At 42.1% G+C, this 15,121-nt stretch overlaps 1 protein-coding gene across 1 annotated transcript in view; it reads right to left on the reverse strand.

The window, feature by feature from the left end:
- Positions 1-256: 256 nt before the first annotated feature.
- The window catches only part of LOC110953999 (collagen alpha-1(XI) chain), a 40,655-nt gene continuing 25,790 nt past the window's right edge, over positions 257-15,121 (reverse strand). Inside the window, exons 30-66 of the mRNA XM_051946150.1 lie at positions 15,036-15,089; positions 14,885-14,938; positions 14,753-14,797; positions 14,106-14,159; positions 13,949-13,993; positions 13,808-13,861; positions 12,385-12,438; positions 12,248-12,301; positions 12,032-12,139; positions 11,853-11,942; positions 11,713-11,766; positions 11,392-11,499; positions 11,023-11,130; positions 10,879-10,932; positions 10,727-10,780; positions 9,931-10,038; positions 9,764-9,817; positions 9,606-9,659; positions 9,463-9,516; positions 9,315-9,368; positions 9,065-9,172; positions 8,095-8,148; positions 7,543-7,596; positions 7,396-7,449; positions 7,095-7,148; positions 6,899-7,006; positions 6,758-6,811; positions 6,034-6,087; positions 5,841-5,948; positions 4,766-4,819; positions 4,614-4,649; positions 4,463-4,516; positions 4,063-4,381; positions 3,732-3,844; positions 3,511-3,579; positions 1,286-1,519; positions 257-1,194 (exon numbers count right to left, since the gene is read on the reverse strand). Of these exons, the coding sequence (XP_051802110.1) occupies positions 1,048-1,194; positions 1,286-1,519; positions 3,511-3,579; positions 3,732-3,844; positions 4,063-4,381; positions 4,463-4,516; positions 4,614-4,649; positions 4,766-4,819; positions 5,841-5,948; positions 6,034-6,087; positions 6,758-6,811; positions 6,899-7,006; positions 7,095-7,148; positions 7,396-7,449; positions 7,543-7,596; positions 8,095-8,148; positions 9,065-9,172; positions 9,315-9,368; positions 9,463-9,516; positions 9,606-9,659; positions 9,764-9,817; positions 9,931-10,038; positions 10,727-10,780; positions 10,879-10,932; positions 11,023-11,130; positions 11,392-11,499; positions 11,713-11,766; positions 11,853-11,942; positions 12,032-12,139; positions 12,248-12,301; positions 12,385-12,438; positions 13,808-13,861; positions 13,949-13,993; positions 14,106-14,159; positions 14,753-14,797; positions 14,885-14,938; positions 15,036-15,089 (2,988 nt within the window). The 3' untranslated portion in view covers positions 257-1,047. The remainder of the gene's footprint in view (positions 1,195-1,285; positions 1,520-3,510; positions 3,580-3,731; positions 3,845-4,062; positions 4,382-4,462; positions 4,517-4,613; positions 4,650-4,765; positions 4,820-5,840; positions 5,949-6,033; positions 6,088-6,757; positions 6,812-6,898; positions 7,007-7,094; positions 7,149-7,395; positions 7,450-7,542; positions 7,597-8,094; positions 8,149-9,064; positions 9,173-9,314; positions 9,369-9,462; positions 9,517-9,605; positions 9,660-9,763; positions 9,818-9,930; positions 10,039-10,726; positions 10,781-10,878; positions 10,933-11,022; positions 11,131-11,391; positions 11,500-11,712; positions 11,767-11,852; positions 11,943-12,031; positions 12,140-12,247; positions 12,302-12,384; positions 12,439-13,807; positions 13,862-13,948; positions 13,994-14,105; positions 14,160-14,752; positions 14,798-14,884; positions 14,939-15,035; positions 15,090-15,121) is intronic.

Here is a 15,121-nt window from a genome sequence, read left to right on the forward strand (position 1 = left end):
CAGTATGAGTCGGTTTCCTCTCAGGTTACCATTAATGTCAATTCATCCAATAATGGTAGAGGTATTTCTGTCTGAAACAAAGTGGTGGAGCAACAGCTCCCGACACTGTCATTTGTAAAACAAGTTTCAAACTGGCATGCATCATGAACAAACAGGACATACCTAAAAGGGATCTTTCTGGTTGGAAAGCAGCAGGACCTGTCTGTTCCTCCAGTTGTCTTTGTTTAACAAATGCAAACAATAAAACAAACTGTCATCATATTAACTTAAATGTACATTATGTACTTTTATTAAAATATGTTAATCAGTCACTTCCCCACACAAATACACATAGAAAGACCTTGAGGCAATCACATACCGCAGTTTGGTTTATGTTGAAAAAATATAAAATATGGCTTCACAATATAAAAAAATGCACTGCCCCAGTTCCCTTTTACAAAGAAATGTACTCCGCAAGGAGTCACATAATAGCACCGAGATGAATTACACTCCAATATACATCACATAACAGATAATTATAACAACAAAATTACAACAACAATCAAAAACAACACAGCAAATTGAGGTTTGATGACAACACAGAACAACATAGTGTGTGAATGCTGCTGAAAAAGGTGTTTTTACAAGATGATTCACTGATAATAATGTTTGTATTGTGTGTGATTATGTAAAAATGAGAGCTGAGTGCACAAGTCAACAATTATTTGAACAGACATGGAATGAAACTGTGAAAGCACCATTTACTCCTTCAAAGAGGAAAGTGAAAACGTGAGTCACTGACAGAATATTAACAGTCACTATTTGAATGCATGTTCATGACAGTACAGCACGACAGTCAGCTGTGTGAATGCATGAGATGAATGTGAGAACTACAAAGTGAGTGAATGGATGTGACTAAAAGAATGAATGTTTATATGAAGCAACACTGTTGTAGGTAAATCGACTTATAAATATGTGGTCTTGAATGTAGTTTTCTCCCTGCATGTAAAAAGTGTCCATAGCTCTTTTTTCCTATTAAATTACTCCAGTTGTTGGCTCCCCCCTGACTTAACCGTTGTAGCAGATTGGGCCAACTTGGAAACCAAATTTCTGGTTCCCGTTTCCAAAATCGGACACAGCCACATCAATGATGGGGAGCGTGTTGGACAGTGGAGCGTCAAATTCCAACACCGTCCTCTCCTGCCCTGAGCGTGTCTACAGCAGACAAAGACAATCCAATAATCCCTATTAATAACATTCAGTGTGTGTGTGTGTGTGAACGCTCAAATGTTTGTCTGCTACTCACCTGACACCCATCGTACAGTGCGCTGATGTAATGTGTGTTCTCATGTGTCAGCTCCTCTCCGTTGCTGCCTCTGAAGCGCAGTGCGTGTTGGTGGTTGTAGGTGGCGGTGTGCAGCCAGGCGGCAGAGTTGAGGCAGTGGTAGGTGAAGGTCTGCTTGGCTGTGGCGCTTAGCAGCTTCAGGAAGTTCAACTGGACAACATGGACCGGAACGGCATCTACCCCGGAGTAGGAAAACTGGAGGAGAGCGCCAAGATTGTATGAACTTGTTAGCAACAGTATCATGCTTTGGACAATTACAGTAGAAAAAAAGAACAGAGTAGCCATGTTTGGAGTCAGTCCTGTATTTCAGCCAGGAATAGAAAAAGCCTTAGTAAATCCACAACCGTTCAAAAGTTGGGGGCCACTTAGAAATGTCCTTATTTTTGAAAGACAAGCATTTTTCTCAATAAAGATAACATTTAATGAATCATAAATCCAGTCTAGACATTTTTAATGTGGTAAATGACTATTCTAGATGGAAACGGTTGATTTTTAATGGAATATCTCCATAGGGGTACAGAGGAACATTTCCAGCAACCATCACTCCTGTGTTCTAACGCTACATTGTGTTAGCTAATGGTGTTGAAAGGCTCACTGATGATTAGAAAACCCCTGTGCAGTTATGTTAACACATGAATTAAAGTGTAATAAAACATGAAATTGCCTGGATGACCCCAAACTTTTGAACAGTAGTGTAGATACTACATAGCATTATTTTGGTCAACACTCGGTGAGTATTGGTGTTAGGGCCGACAAGTTTATGATGCTGAGTGTGACTTATAGGCCTGAAGGTGGCAATAATGAAAACTCAGGGGCTTAGAAACGTCCCAACAATTTATCCTGAAATAAATATTATGGCTACTCGATATTTCATGATAATCCAACCTAAAAGTTGTTGTGAGAGAAGCCAAGAAGTCTGTAGGGTTCATCCTCAGGAGACTACGAATGCCTGTACACATTTTCATGGTAACTCATCCAATATTTGTTGAGATATTCCAGTCTGGTTCATTCATACAGTCATGATGCTAGCTTGGCTGAAATCAACGTGTAGACACTACAATACATTTAAACATAAAAAGCACACGGCACTCATTAGAAAATAGAGGTAAAGTAAAAGATGAAACATTACCTGCTCAGAGTCACAAAGACGAGTCACACAAAACTTCACACCACTTCATTTTTATCAATCACCTATTAATATCAAAAATTCCCACCATACCATTATTACTTAGGATTCACTTCTGTTCCTTGACTCTGATGCAGCCTTCTTATGAAGACATCTTCTTCAAGTCTGCCAACCCTGTCATAATTCTTACAAACGTCCGATGCTCAGAATGGACCAACACTGCCTCCCTCCAGGCCACAGCAGCCCCTTTAACTGGAGCAACACATTTCCAGTCTATTTCTCACCTGAACCCACCTTCATGCAAAACACCGCGCAAAAAAGAACATTCTGTTTGCTTGGAAGTAGTTTTATAAGCCTCTGGAACAGATCTGGCTTGCTGAATTGCTCTTTATCTTTGCAAACAGAATTTCAACAGTCTCTCTCCACTTTATTTTAATAACACGTTCCCTAGTTCGGTAGAAACTGCCAGCCCTTTGTTTTGTTTTACTTGCCATGATTTAGTAGTGACTGTTATTTCCGATAATTCCTACTTCTCACCTAATTAGCACTTAACACTTGAAAAAAAAATCTGTTTATTTTGCGGTGGAGCAACAAGGACACAAATCTATTCAGGCTCGCTACCTTTTAAAACAGCCAATTTTGTCTGTTCCAACAGGCAGCCAGGCTGAACATAGCACCACTCAGCCCTTCTCTGCTGGAGTAGAAAGAAACTCCACCCCTACCCCATCACTGCACCCTTTGTTGTTTCTCATTACAATATGCAGCGCTGGAAATACGCTCTGATATATTAGCTGAAACCAGAAAACTTCAGTTGGTGGAGCAGCTCCTGGTGTGCTCATCACTGATATGATCTGATTGCTGCCAAAGTCCAACTTCAGATGGCCTGATGGTTTTGTATTAATCATAAAAACGAAGCAGCATTGTAAAACACACTGTGTCTGCCAACTGTTGAAAATCCTGCTTTGGGAATTCATTTATAAAATGATAAATGCTTGTAGCTGGCATTCAACTAAATGTGTCCTACATTTGCAAAACTACTATACTGATTATCACACTATACCTGTTTTCCTTTCCTGAATTTACTGTACCAGGTGCCAGGCTTCTCCCCTTTCCAGGCCCCCAGCTTTACCTGATGGCAAACAAACAAAAAACATAGCTCAGAGTTCACAAATAGATGACGACTGAATCGTGTTTACTTCATTCAGCTTTTGGCAAAGTCTCCTGTTCTCTTTGAACAGTTTACTAAACAGTGTGTATGTGTGTTTCTGCACGTAAACTAACCGACTGAAACTTCTTGTCAGGGTACAGACATGTCTCTCCCTGTGCAGTGAAGTTACAAAACACCTTGAAGGAATCTCTGTGGCAACCCTGGTTAGGATCTATCCAGTACTCACCTGAAGAGAGACAGAGACATCAAAAAACCGCAGGCTAATACCACTGCAAACAAAAAAAACACCAAAATCACACAGACACGGACGATACTGGGTGGAGAAGCCAAGACAGAGAGAGCTACAAAGACAGATGGGGTGAGAAAAAGAGAAAAATGAGTCTAGACATGCAGGCAAGACAGCTGCGATAAACAGATGGCCAGAAACACAAACTGATAAAGTACCGCTGGGGAGCTCTGGGTGGAGGAGCCAGAGCTCTTTGCAGGTGCGGGCGGGGCTGTGGTACGTTCCCTGTGGGTTACGCAGACCCTCCACCTCCACTTTCATAGAGGACAGAGATGCAAACACTTCCTCCATGCCTTGGCCCTCCTTCTCCTTCATCCAGCTGTTCTGTGCTGCCTGGTCGCCTTGCATCCACCCCTCCTCTCCTCCATTTACCGCCTCCTCCTCCTCATTTTCAAGTGCAGTACCATCCACCGAGGTGTCGGTTCTCCTTATCCTCCCTCGCTCTGGCAGAGGTGATATCCCAGCTGCTGGTAGGCCCTGAGAGGAGAGATGAATAAATGTCATTAAATGAGGGTTTGAAGGTTGTGAAAGCACTAAATGTTTGTAAGCTCAACTCACAGGAGGTCCAGGAGGTCCTGCTGGTCCAGTGTCTCCTCTGGGGCCAATCGGACCCTAAAACAAACACAGCAAAACAAGCAGTTTTGAGTATCTAATTATTAGTCACTACTGGAATAAATAAATCCTGTAGATCGACGTTTGTCAAAGTTACCTGGTTTCCTTTAGAGCCCTTTAGACCTATAGCACCCTGTGAGAGAGGTGACAGGTTGAGATAAGATGAGCGATGTCCAAACAATCTCTATACTGACAATGGTGGTGCATGTTTGTAGGTCATGTACAGTTAGCATGATCCTGTGTACTTACAGACAGACCCGTGGGGCCAGGGGGGCCGGGGGGACCTGATGTGCCAACTGGACCCTGATGTTACACAGGAAAAACAAAACAAAGATAAATAGAATAAGTAGATCTCCAATGTCAGGCATTAGTGGCTGAAATAATACTGTAAATAATAAATAGTCTGGTCTTAGCCGAGATTTCCTAAGAACAAAGGGAATGTTTTGCAGATAGGTTAAATGTATTGTTTTTGATCTTCAATGACAATCAAATGTAGCCTTATCTATTAAAAGTGTGCATGACAGGATGGATTAACCATCTTTAGTGTGTATGCTTTATGAATGAAACACGTACGGTTTGACCTAATATGATCCAGTTCTATCTCCACTGTTTTTTGTGTACACCGTGCTAGCTCAGTCTGTATAATGAAGCTTATATGCAAGTTCAAGAAGGAGAAGATCTGTTCACTCGCATTCCATCTCTTCTCCTAGGAGTCAACATGAGCTATTCTTGAGGGGCTCCTGTCTTTGTAACTTCTGCTTTCCCACGCTGTCAGAATCCCTTCATTCTCAGTTTCTCGTCCAATGATCTACCAGCCCGTATTCTCCAAGCTACTCAGTCTGTAGACTCTGTTCTTTAAATTGTAACTCATGGCCTTTTTTCACACTTACTGACTACATGAAAATCAGTGGGTATGTGTTTATTTACAATAATAAAATTCATTAAATGTTTTATTGTTTTACCCACCGTTTTTTTAATCCACTGGATGTAGCAAGCAATACATATTGTTACACACCAAACATGATGACAACCCCCTCTTTGTATTTACATGATGCATTATATCAAACAATCACAAATCAGTGGACCCTAGTTAAACACGTGGATATTTTTTCCCTACATGGTTGTCATTTTAAATATTGTTTTGCTCTTCAGGTACATCTGATTTATTATTTAATGTTGATATTTTATTTCTTATTGCTTGTTGTCTTGCACCGTCCAGCGGAAGCTATTTATATTTTCGTCCTGCCACGTATGATGACAATAAAACCATTCTATTGTATGCTATTCTATTGAAAGTTCAGGTGTGTTGGAGTTTTTTTAGCACCTCATCTCCTTTGGGACCCAGCAGTCCCTGGTTTCCTGGTAGCCCTCTGTCACCCTTCTCTCCAAGGTCTCCTGGTGGCCCTATCAGACCTATTAGACCACCGTGACCCTGCACAGATGATAGATGAATGATGTCAATGACAAAGTCTCAGTCAGGGTCAGTGTGAATGTATGTGTGTACAGTCTGTGTGCACCTTGTCTCCCTTCTTTCCAGGGTCTCCCTTAAGTCCTGGTAAACCTGGTGGGCCCTGAGGAGATGGAGTTAAGACACGACAATGCATGGTCAGTACATCCAAAACGCGTATTTACCAGTGTGACGGGTCATTCTACACAACATAACGTCAACAAACTTTCTCCTAAAATAACAGTACAATGTTTTGGGCAGCAAGTTTAATTTCTTTTTGAAAGGTGGGTCAACAAATCTCTTTATTCTGCTTGCTAAGAATTAAGCTAAAAATCAAGACAACTGCTGGGCAGACTCTGTCTGAAGGTAACAAAATCTACTTTCCAGCACATCTACATCTAACTAATTAACACCGCTTCCAGCCGACTAGCACTCTGTTACAAAAAAAAATACAATATGCATGAAAACCACAGTTTGTCATAATGTGTTAATTAGCGAGCTTTAGAGGTGCTGGGAGGCAGATTTTATTGTTTTGTTTCTGGACAGAGCCAGTCTTGCTGTCTCACCCTGTTTCCAGTCTTTTTGCTGAGCTAAGCTAACTGGCTGCTGGTTTTTGTTTTCTGTTTACCACATGGACATGAGGTTGGAACCAGCACAAAGTTCAGCAAGAAAACGAAGTAGCATATTTTGCAAAATGCCAAACTGTCACTGAAATGCATTTCAATGTTGTGATTTTTTTCCCTCTCAATGTTCTTAAAATCTACTGAGAACTGCTATTTGATGGGTGATCTTACCATGGGGCCTGGTGGTCCAGTTTGGCCTGGTGGTCCATTTAAACCCTGCTCGCCCTGACAGACACACACAAACAGAAATTACTGAACCTCTGTCTTTCTGTGTTCGCTCTTTTGCCCCAAGCATTTGCTAAATTTGCTTACTGCAGGGCCAGGGATTCCTCTGAGACCCTGGGGACCAGGCTTGCCAGGGTGCCCCTGGCCCCCTACAGGCCCTGTCTTCCCAATGGGACCCTCCAAACCCGCCGCACCCTGAAGTGACAGAAAGCAGGTCGACCTTCAGAGACTGTGAGCATTGTCAGAAGTTGTTATTCAGAGTTGTTGTTTTTTTAACTCTCACCTTCGCTCCTTTCAGACCTGTTTTTCCTTCTTTCCCTGGTTTCCCCAAGTGGCCCTGAAAAACAATGTTTTAAGACATTTTAACCTGAATCTGTCACACGCATACACACACACACGCGTGCGCACATACACACACACACACACACTAGGAGAATGCATTAAGCAAAATACTCCCAGCCTCAGCCTAAAAGGGGACAAAGTCTGAAGCTTCTGCTTAATTTAACATTAAATATAAAATGTGGACTCTGAGTACATCAGGGGTTCATTCAAAGGCTGATGCACAATGACAAAAATACACAAACCCTTCGCCCAGGGGCTCCAGCTGGTCCAGGTTCTCCTGCTGCTCCTGGTGGTCCCTGATAAAGGTAAAGAAATGGACAGTCGTTATGTTGCTTGTTAACAGCTTTGTTAAAGTGCGTTGGTGTACAGTGGAGAGAAGAGGAGCTCACAGATTTTCCAGGCTCTCCTGTGTCTCCTTTAGATCCGGGAAGGCCGTCTACACCCTGGTGTGGGCAGAGGAAAAGTACAGTTCATATAACAACTTTTTAAGAAAAAAAAAACAAACAAGGTAGAGGACTGGTTGAGAAAACAACAACCAGCATGTTACATAACATCCAGCTGATGTGTTTCAGTTTCCACTGGTAACATATCAGTTTTTAAGAAGTACACAAGGACCTTCACTTCATTCCAAATCATGTAAAATAAATGGTGGTTCTGTGTTTTCATCTTCAGTTCATTCCACATCTCCTCCTTCCACTGTTCCTCATTAATATTTAACATTTCACTAAGACTGTACTTAACATTGCAGCAAACAGGTCCTGCTAATGCAATACAAGTCAGACAGACAAAACAACAGCAACAGTGCTTGAACTGAAAAACTTTCATCACCCGAAAGATCTCTTTGGTCAGCCTTTGTTGCAGTCTAATACTTCCATCAGAACGTGAATCAGTGATGAAGAAGATGTTAAAGAAAGGGAAGAAAACAAAGAGTAGACACTCACATTGGGTCCAGCTTCTCCCTGCTGTCCGAGGTCTCCAGTCAAACCTATAGGACCCTGTAGGGATATACGGAGCTTGAGCGAGCACAGCGTGACATGGCATGCTATAAATGTTTGAATGAGCAGTAGCTACAGATGCAATGAAGCCGAAACACTGTGGTCGACAAAGCGTTAAACCAAAGTCTTCCTTTTATACCCTTTGAGGCAGATAACTTTATCCAAAGCATCATTAATAATACAACCTACATAATATCTAACGAACAGATTCTGCACTCTGCTTTGGATAATAAAATGTGTTCTTTCATGCGTCTTGTTCATTTTACCATACCTTGCTCAATGCACATTGTGCTATGAGCATGTCTGCTATGAATATTTACTCAGAATTCTACACATAAGGTGCAGTTCAAAATAATAATAATAATAATAATGCATTTTATTTATATCGCGCTTTTTAAAAACTAAAAGACAATTTACAGAGATAGTTAAACATAATCCGAGACACAGAATACAGGATAAAACAGAAACAGTAGGGAAATACGATATAAAACAATATGGAAATAAGATATAAAACAATAAAAAGTTGTGATAGTAATAACATAAAATGTTGAAATGTGTGATTTCAGGGTGAACTAACCCCAGCATCACAGCTGAATTGCGCTACAATCAAAAGTGGAACTATAGCAGGAATTTATCTTTATTTTTTCTTCGTCGTTGTTGGGCACAGTCACTGCCTCGTTTAATTATGCATTGAGAAGTCAGTTCATCTGACTATAATGCTACTAGATTCACATTTTTCACTTAAACTAAGGAAAAATCACCAATTGTATTCAGTTTTCAGGTCTGCTGTATATATCTAGATTTCACTTGACTTAGATCTCTAGTTAAAGTAAATGATGGTGGTTTGTGTTGCAGCATATTCCAGAGGATCTAGCAGTAAAGTAGTGTTACGGTCTTTGGTGCGAGTGTTTCTCACAGCGTTGCCCTTGGCTCCGTCCTCCCCTGTGATACCCCTGGTTCCTGGAGGACCAGCTGCTCCTGAGGGGCCAGTGTCTCCTTTCTCCCCCTGGTCTCCTTTGTCTCCCTGAAGCATTGAAGGAGCAAGAGATTACGATGGGTGGAGTGGAGGAGAGGAGCTAGGGAGGCTTAAAAACAGATGATGGTGGGGGCATTTGTGAAGACAAGTTTGATTAAAGAATGTCCCACCAAAAGGCAAACAAACTCACTAGCCTTCCTGGAACACCGACTGGTCCGGGGTCACCAGCCTCGCCGTCCTCTCCCTAAGACCAGACGAAATCAAGTGTAAAAAATACAGGAATAGATCACTTGGGATGAGTGTTTTTATCTAAAATGTGTTATTATCAGCATCTTTACCTTCTCCCCAACTACACCAGGCTGTCCTATCATCCCTGGTCGACCATTCGGGCCCTGTGCACCACAAAGATAAGGACATCTCTTCAGATGTAAAACAAGTGCTCAACTAATTGAGGATCCATAAACATGTCTGTGAGACTTACCTGTCCTCCAATAGGCCCTTGAGCACCAGTCGGGCCTTGTTGCCCAGGTGGACCCTAAAACCATGTGATGAGGAGAAATAGTCTCAGTTAATTAATTTGTGAATATGAATGAAAGAATTTTGGTGCAACAACAAACAGAAATGAGGATATGAGCTCACCATTAGTCCCACATGTCCACTGTCACCCTTTTCTCCTGGAAGGCCAGGCATGCCCTTGGAGAACACGTACAGGATTAGAGGATAAGAGTGGAGAGTTCAAAGTTCACACCATCTCTGCTGAAAACATCACCTCAAAAGGTCTGCTCCCTGACAAATACAAATCTTACCTGTAATCCTATTGGTCCTCTGGAGCCCTTGAAGCCGCGGAGTCCCTCATCTCCTTTAGGACCGTACATGCCCTGCTGGCCCCGGGGACCTGATAGTCCATCTACACCCTGGTACGCAGGAGAGAGTGACATGAGAGTGACTTTCTGACTTTGAAATGATTAGACACAGTGAAAAGCTTTCTTTTCCACCCCAACATGATAAAATTTCTGTTGAAACCGGTTGTTTAGGGTGACAACACGGTGAAGCATCATTTCAAAGGACAGAGTGGTAAGCATTTATGGAGTACTAGGATTTGACAGGAGTGCAATAGAGGCAGGACTGTTAAAAACGAGCAACATCTTTATAGGTTGGACTTTTTAGTAAAGAAAACAACTTTTTCTTTATTGCAAATAGTTGAAAATTGATATCATTCTGTATGAAAAAAATACCCATAATATACGGTTAGTTGTATCCGGTGGGCTGCACACAATCTAATACATAATAAATAAATTGGGGAAAACAAGTAGTATGTCTTCTTTCAACGAACTGAAGTCTGATGAACACAATAAGCAGGACCTGATTTTTAAAAGCTGTACAAAGACCTACACGTAAAAGCTAAGCTGACAGTCTCCTGGCTGTGGCTCCTTATTTAGCTGACAGATGTTTTATCTAATTCTCCTCAACAACAGTGATAAACAGCATCTCACTGGATTCTAAGTTGTGCAACTTTTGGGATTCACAAATCTCTCATCATATTCATGGCACAGTGTGATTTGAGATATTTTAGTTTAAACGCAAAAAGAAAAACAGACTCACTGGAAGTCCTGGCTGACCGACTGGCCCCTGAGTGCCGGTGGGGCCTGGGGGCCCCTGTGAAGACAGAGAGAAAGAGAAGTCAGACATGACCAGAGCTTCTAGTGTTATGGAGTACAGTCCATGCTGATGTACTTCTCCAGCTCCAGACTCACTGCTTCCCCTTTGTCTCCTTTACTGCCTTTCTGCCCAGGTCCTCCCTGCTCTCCCTGTTGATACACAGAGAACACAACTTATCACCACAGTACTCACACACACTCTCACTCATCCTCTCCGGCTCATGGACACACAAAGGTTACCTTATCCCCATCATCCCCTGGAGGTCCTGCAGGGCCAGTAGCTCCAGGCATCCCAACAGGCCCCTGATCTCCATCCTGACCTGCTGGTCCAATCGGACCCTTCTCTCCCTGGGACACAAACATACAATAAATATGTTATTCTGCATACAAACTAAAACAACACGCACAGGATACAACCAATCCAGCTAAAGACAGATAACTTTAATGTGTTCTCCTTCCCACCTCATTGATTAGGAATGTTTACTTGTTTACTGAAAACATCAGTAACATTCAGTGTCACGGAAAATGAATAGAGTCAATTTGTCAGACATAATGAAAGAAGCACTTCAGTAACAATAAAAAACATTAGACATAATTAGATCAAATTACAGGTTCCCCCTTCTCTCCCATTGGTCCAGGTCCTCCAATCGATCCGGCCCGGCCAGGCTGTCCAATGGCTCCGGCTGGTCCTGGAGGGCCCCTCTCACCCGATGGCCCCTATACACAGGAATTAGAGCATGTTGGACCTTGAATGTCTTGATTAATAGGAACTATAAGGCAATAAAGATTAGATATGGATGCATGAAAATCTGAATGTAATTATAATGGTGCTGGACACTGGTTTCAATTAAAAGCCATCATGATGTGTTTTAAATATAATTCATGTCATCTTAATATGAACTGTGGAAACAAAGATGTGTTCTAACTCACGATGACTCCTGCAGATCCACTTGGTCCTGATCCTCCTTTCAGACCAGGTGGTCCCTGGAAACATCGCACATAATTTCTGTTTTATAGCTTATATTAGCTATAATATTAGGAAATGTAGCAATTTCTCTGCAGAGTCTTACCATAAGCCCAGGTGCTCCCCTGCTTCCCCTGAACCCTTTCAGTCCTGTGGGACCATTCTTTCCAGATGTCCCTGGTAAACCTGGATCACCCTGAGATTAAAATGAAAAAGGTCAATCAAAGCACATACAGTGATCCTATGAACAATACTGATGACTGTGATTTTAGCATGTGGGCTGACCTTTCCACCCTCCTTCCCAGCAGCCCCTGGTAAACCGTGCTCTCCAGGCACACCCGGTGCTCCTGGATGACCCCGATCCCCTGTTGGGCCGGACTCTCCTGATTTCCCCTAAAACACAGACAAGAAAGCCACTCGGTTTTTCACACCAACAAAAACACAAAAGACAAAGAATTACTACATTGCAGTGCTGATTGACTGATTGATGGTTGTGCTTACCTGTGGTCCCACCACACCTGAAGGTCCTGGAGGCCCCGTTTTACCTTGGAATCCCTGTATTCACAGGAAGACATGAGCATGAAACATCTTCTAGAGTGTGCATTCGTCAATCAATGATCTCTTTTGAACTCACTCACCGGCTCTCCTCTCTGACCTGGGTGACCTGGAAGTCCATCCTTCCCACCCGGACCCTAAAAACACATGTACAATGAGACATGGGGTGAATAAACAGGAGCTAGGATGGTAACGGGGAGCTGCTGAAAAATAGTCTGAATACGTTTCTCCCTGCTTGCACTTTATTCATTCATCACTCAAATACTGAAACACAAATGCAAGAAGTGTTCCATCAAGCAATCACTGTGTGTGGTTCCAAATATACGACAAGAATTTCCCTCCGGTACATTCTGCGACAGAAAAATGAAGCGATTTTGCTCACAAAATAACCAATCTCTCCTCCTGATGCAGCTCAAAATGTAGGAAACCTGCAGTCAGCACCAAATGAAAGCACCACTGCTGCTCAAAGCCACAATAAAAAGAAATCACAAACATTTTTTATATTGGTACAACCTACACCTGGGTCAGGGACTTATGAGTAATATTTTTGAAACTAGATTTTTTTTTTTTTGTTGAACCATCTTATTCACTTTCTTGATTCCACGTAATGCCCGTTTTTTCTTTTAAATTTTCTCCCTTTTTTGAATTGAAAACGTCCTTGATGCTTTGACAACATTGTGAACCTCACATCCATGCCAATAAAGCTTACTGGAATGAACTGAAATGAATTAAACTGAAAATTTGACTCCCAGCATTCACTCACTTAGTGACCAAATTCATCCGTTTGTAAAGGTTTTACCCTTCACAAAGACTGTGCTTTGACTTTAAAAGCTTGCAGATTAACATGATGGGTTTTATTTTTGTAACATTCAGACCTTAAATTGACTTATAGATTGTTTTTTGTTTGGATTTGATGTTTTTTGTCCATTATTTCTCCCAAAAAGCGAGTAATTACAGTGAGTGAAGTGGTAGAGTAAATCTTCATCTTAATACACACAGTTTGAATGGAATAGAATAACTTTATTGTCTGTTCCAAATAAAAACAGAAATTCTTCTTTTGTCACGGCTGTAAGACAACAATTAAAAACCGGACTCAAACATTCAGTGGGTAGAGTGGCCGTCTTGTAACTGGAAGGTTGCCGGTTTGATCCTCGGCCCGTCGTGCTCATGTCGAGGTGTCCCTGAGCAAGACACCGAACCCCTAATTGCTCCTGGTGGGTCGTGGTTAGCGCCTTGCATGGCAGCTTCCGCCATCAGTGTGTGAATGTGTGTGTGAATGTGACGTATCATGTAAAGCGCTTTGAATAAAAGCGCTATATAAATAGAAGCATTTACCATTTTACCATTTAAAACATCTTCACACATTAAAAAGCTGTGACAGGAGTCGCCTTCACAGAACAGCGCCCCCACGCATGAAATAAATAAAAATAATGGCTACGTCTTATAGAGAGTAACTGGGTGTGTTTAATATTGTGAATTTAAGTGAATCTGTGTTCTGTCACTCACACTTGATCCTTTTGGTCCTGGCTCTCCATTCCTTCCTTGAGGCCCTTGAGGTCCCTAAACACACAATCGGCCAATAAACAGATGATCAATCAATGCTTCTACCGATCAGCTGATACTATATTTTAGCATTGCTCCCGTTACCCTCTCTCCAGGAGATCCTGGGGGCCCATCATGTCCTGAGGTTCCCTACAAAAATATAAGACGGAAGAAGAACATGAAGGCAGTGATGGATAGGAATAATGAAGCAGAGGTGACAGTGATGGGAAGTCGTTATTGGCTGAGAGGAGAGTCAGCTGACCTTTTCTCCAGATTTTCCAGTTGGCCCTCTTGCCCCCCTGCCACCTCGTGCACCCTGAGAAAGAAACAAGAAGGTACGGTTAAAGCAGCACAGTGAGGCTCCTTCATATTCTTCATGTTTGTTCGTATCTTTATCCAAATGGGAATGTACTGTCTTCTAACACTGTGACATTTTCATTTTGTTAATCTTACAAGATGTGAGGTATTTCTTTAACATTATTTTTTTCTTGTTTTTGCTTCTATTAGAGAGTAAAGTGAAACAGCAAACATGTGAGAGTAGAGCAGGGGAACGACGAGGAGTAAAGGTCCACCAGGCTGAGAACTACACTAAATCTGACTGCTGATGGCAGTTCTGCCCATGCGGTCTAAACCCTGACCCCCTAGCTATCAGAGCTCCCTGACATGTGTCATATATTTTAAGTATAAGCGCAATTGAAGTTATAAAGTGTGCAGAAAGATGTTTGACCTTTTCAGTAATACCCATGAAAGAGATATTCTACAAGAAACCCTCGAGCTGGTAGCTAGCATCAGGAATGCAGGATGTCAACTCTACGTCTATCCAACTACGTTTAGGGATCTAAATGTCAAACAATGAAAGTGATACAATTTTGAGTAAAAACACAGTTTCTGCTTGGAGGCAGCACTCACATTTGGACCCCTCTGGCCTGCGCTGCCTGGTTGTCCTGCAGGACCCTGTGCAACAGCACAAAAGCAACACATTATTGGAAAAAGTCTGCTTTCCCGACATATCATCATTGTGATTTCACACTCTGTACTCACTTTCTTGCCCTTCTCTCCCGCAGCTCCCACTACACCAGGGAATCCTTCAGCACCCTGGGCAGGGAGAAGGAACACACATCCACTTTGTATAAGTTACATCTACTGAATGTACTTTAATTAAGTCCGTAATTAATTATGTTATTTGTTTTACCTTCGGTCCCAGACGTCCTGGATAGCCTGGCAGCCCTGGAACTCCCAGTTTCCCCTGAAACAGAGAGACGTTTCAACTATTTATAA

The sequence above is a fragment of the Acanthochromis polyacanthus genome, chromosome 3 (genome assembly GCF_021347895.1).
Source record: "Acanthochromis polyacanthus isolate Apoly-LR-REF ecotype Palm Island chromosome 3, KAUST_Apoly_ChrSc, whole genome shotgun sequence".
Classification (NCBI taxonomy): Eukaryota; Metazoa; Chordata; class Actinopteri; family Pomacentridae; genus Acanthochromis; species Acanthochromis polyacanthus.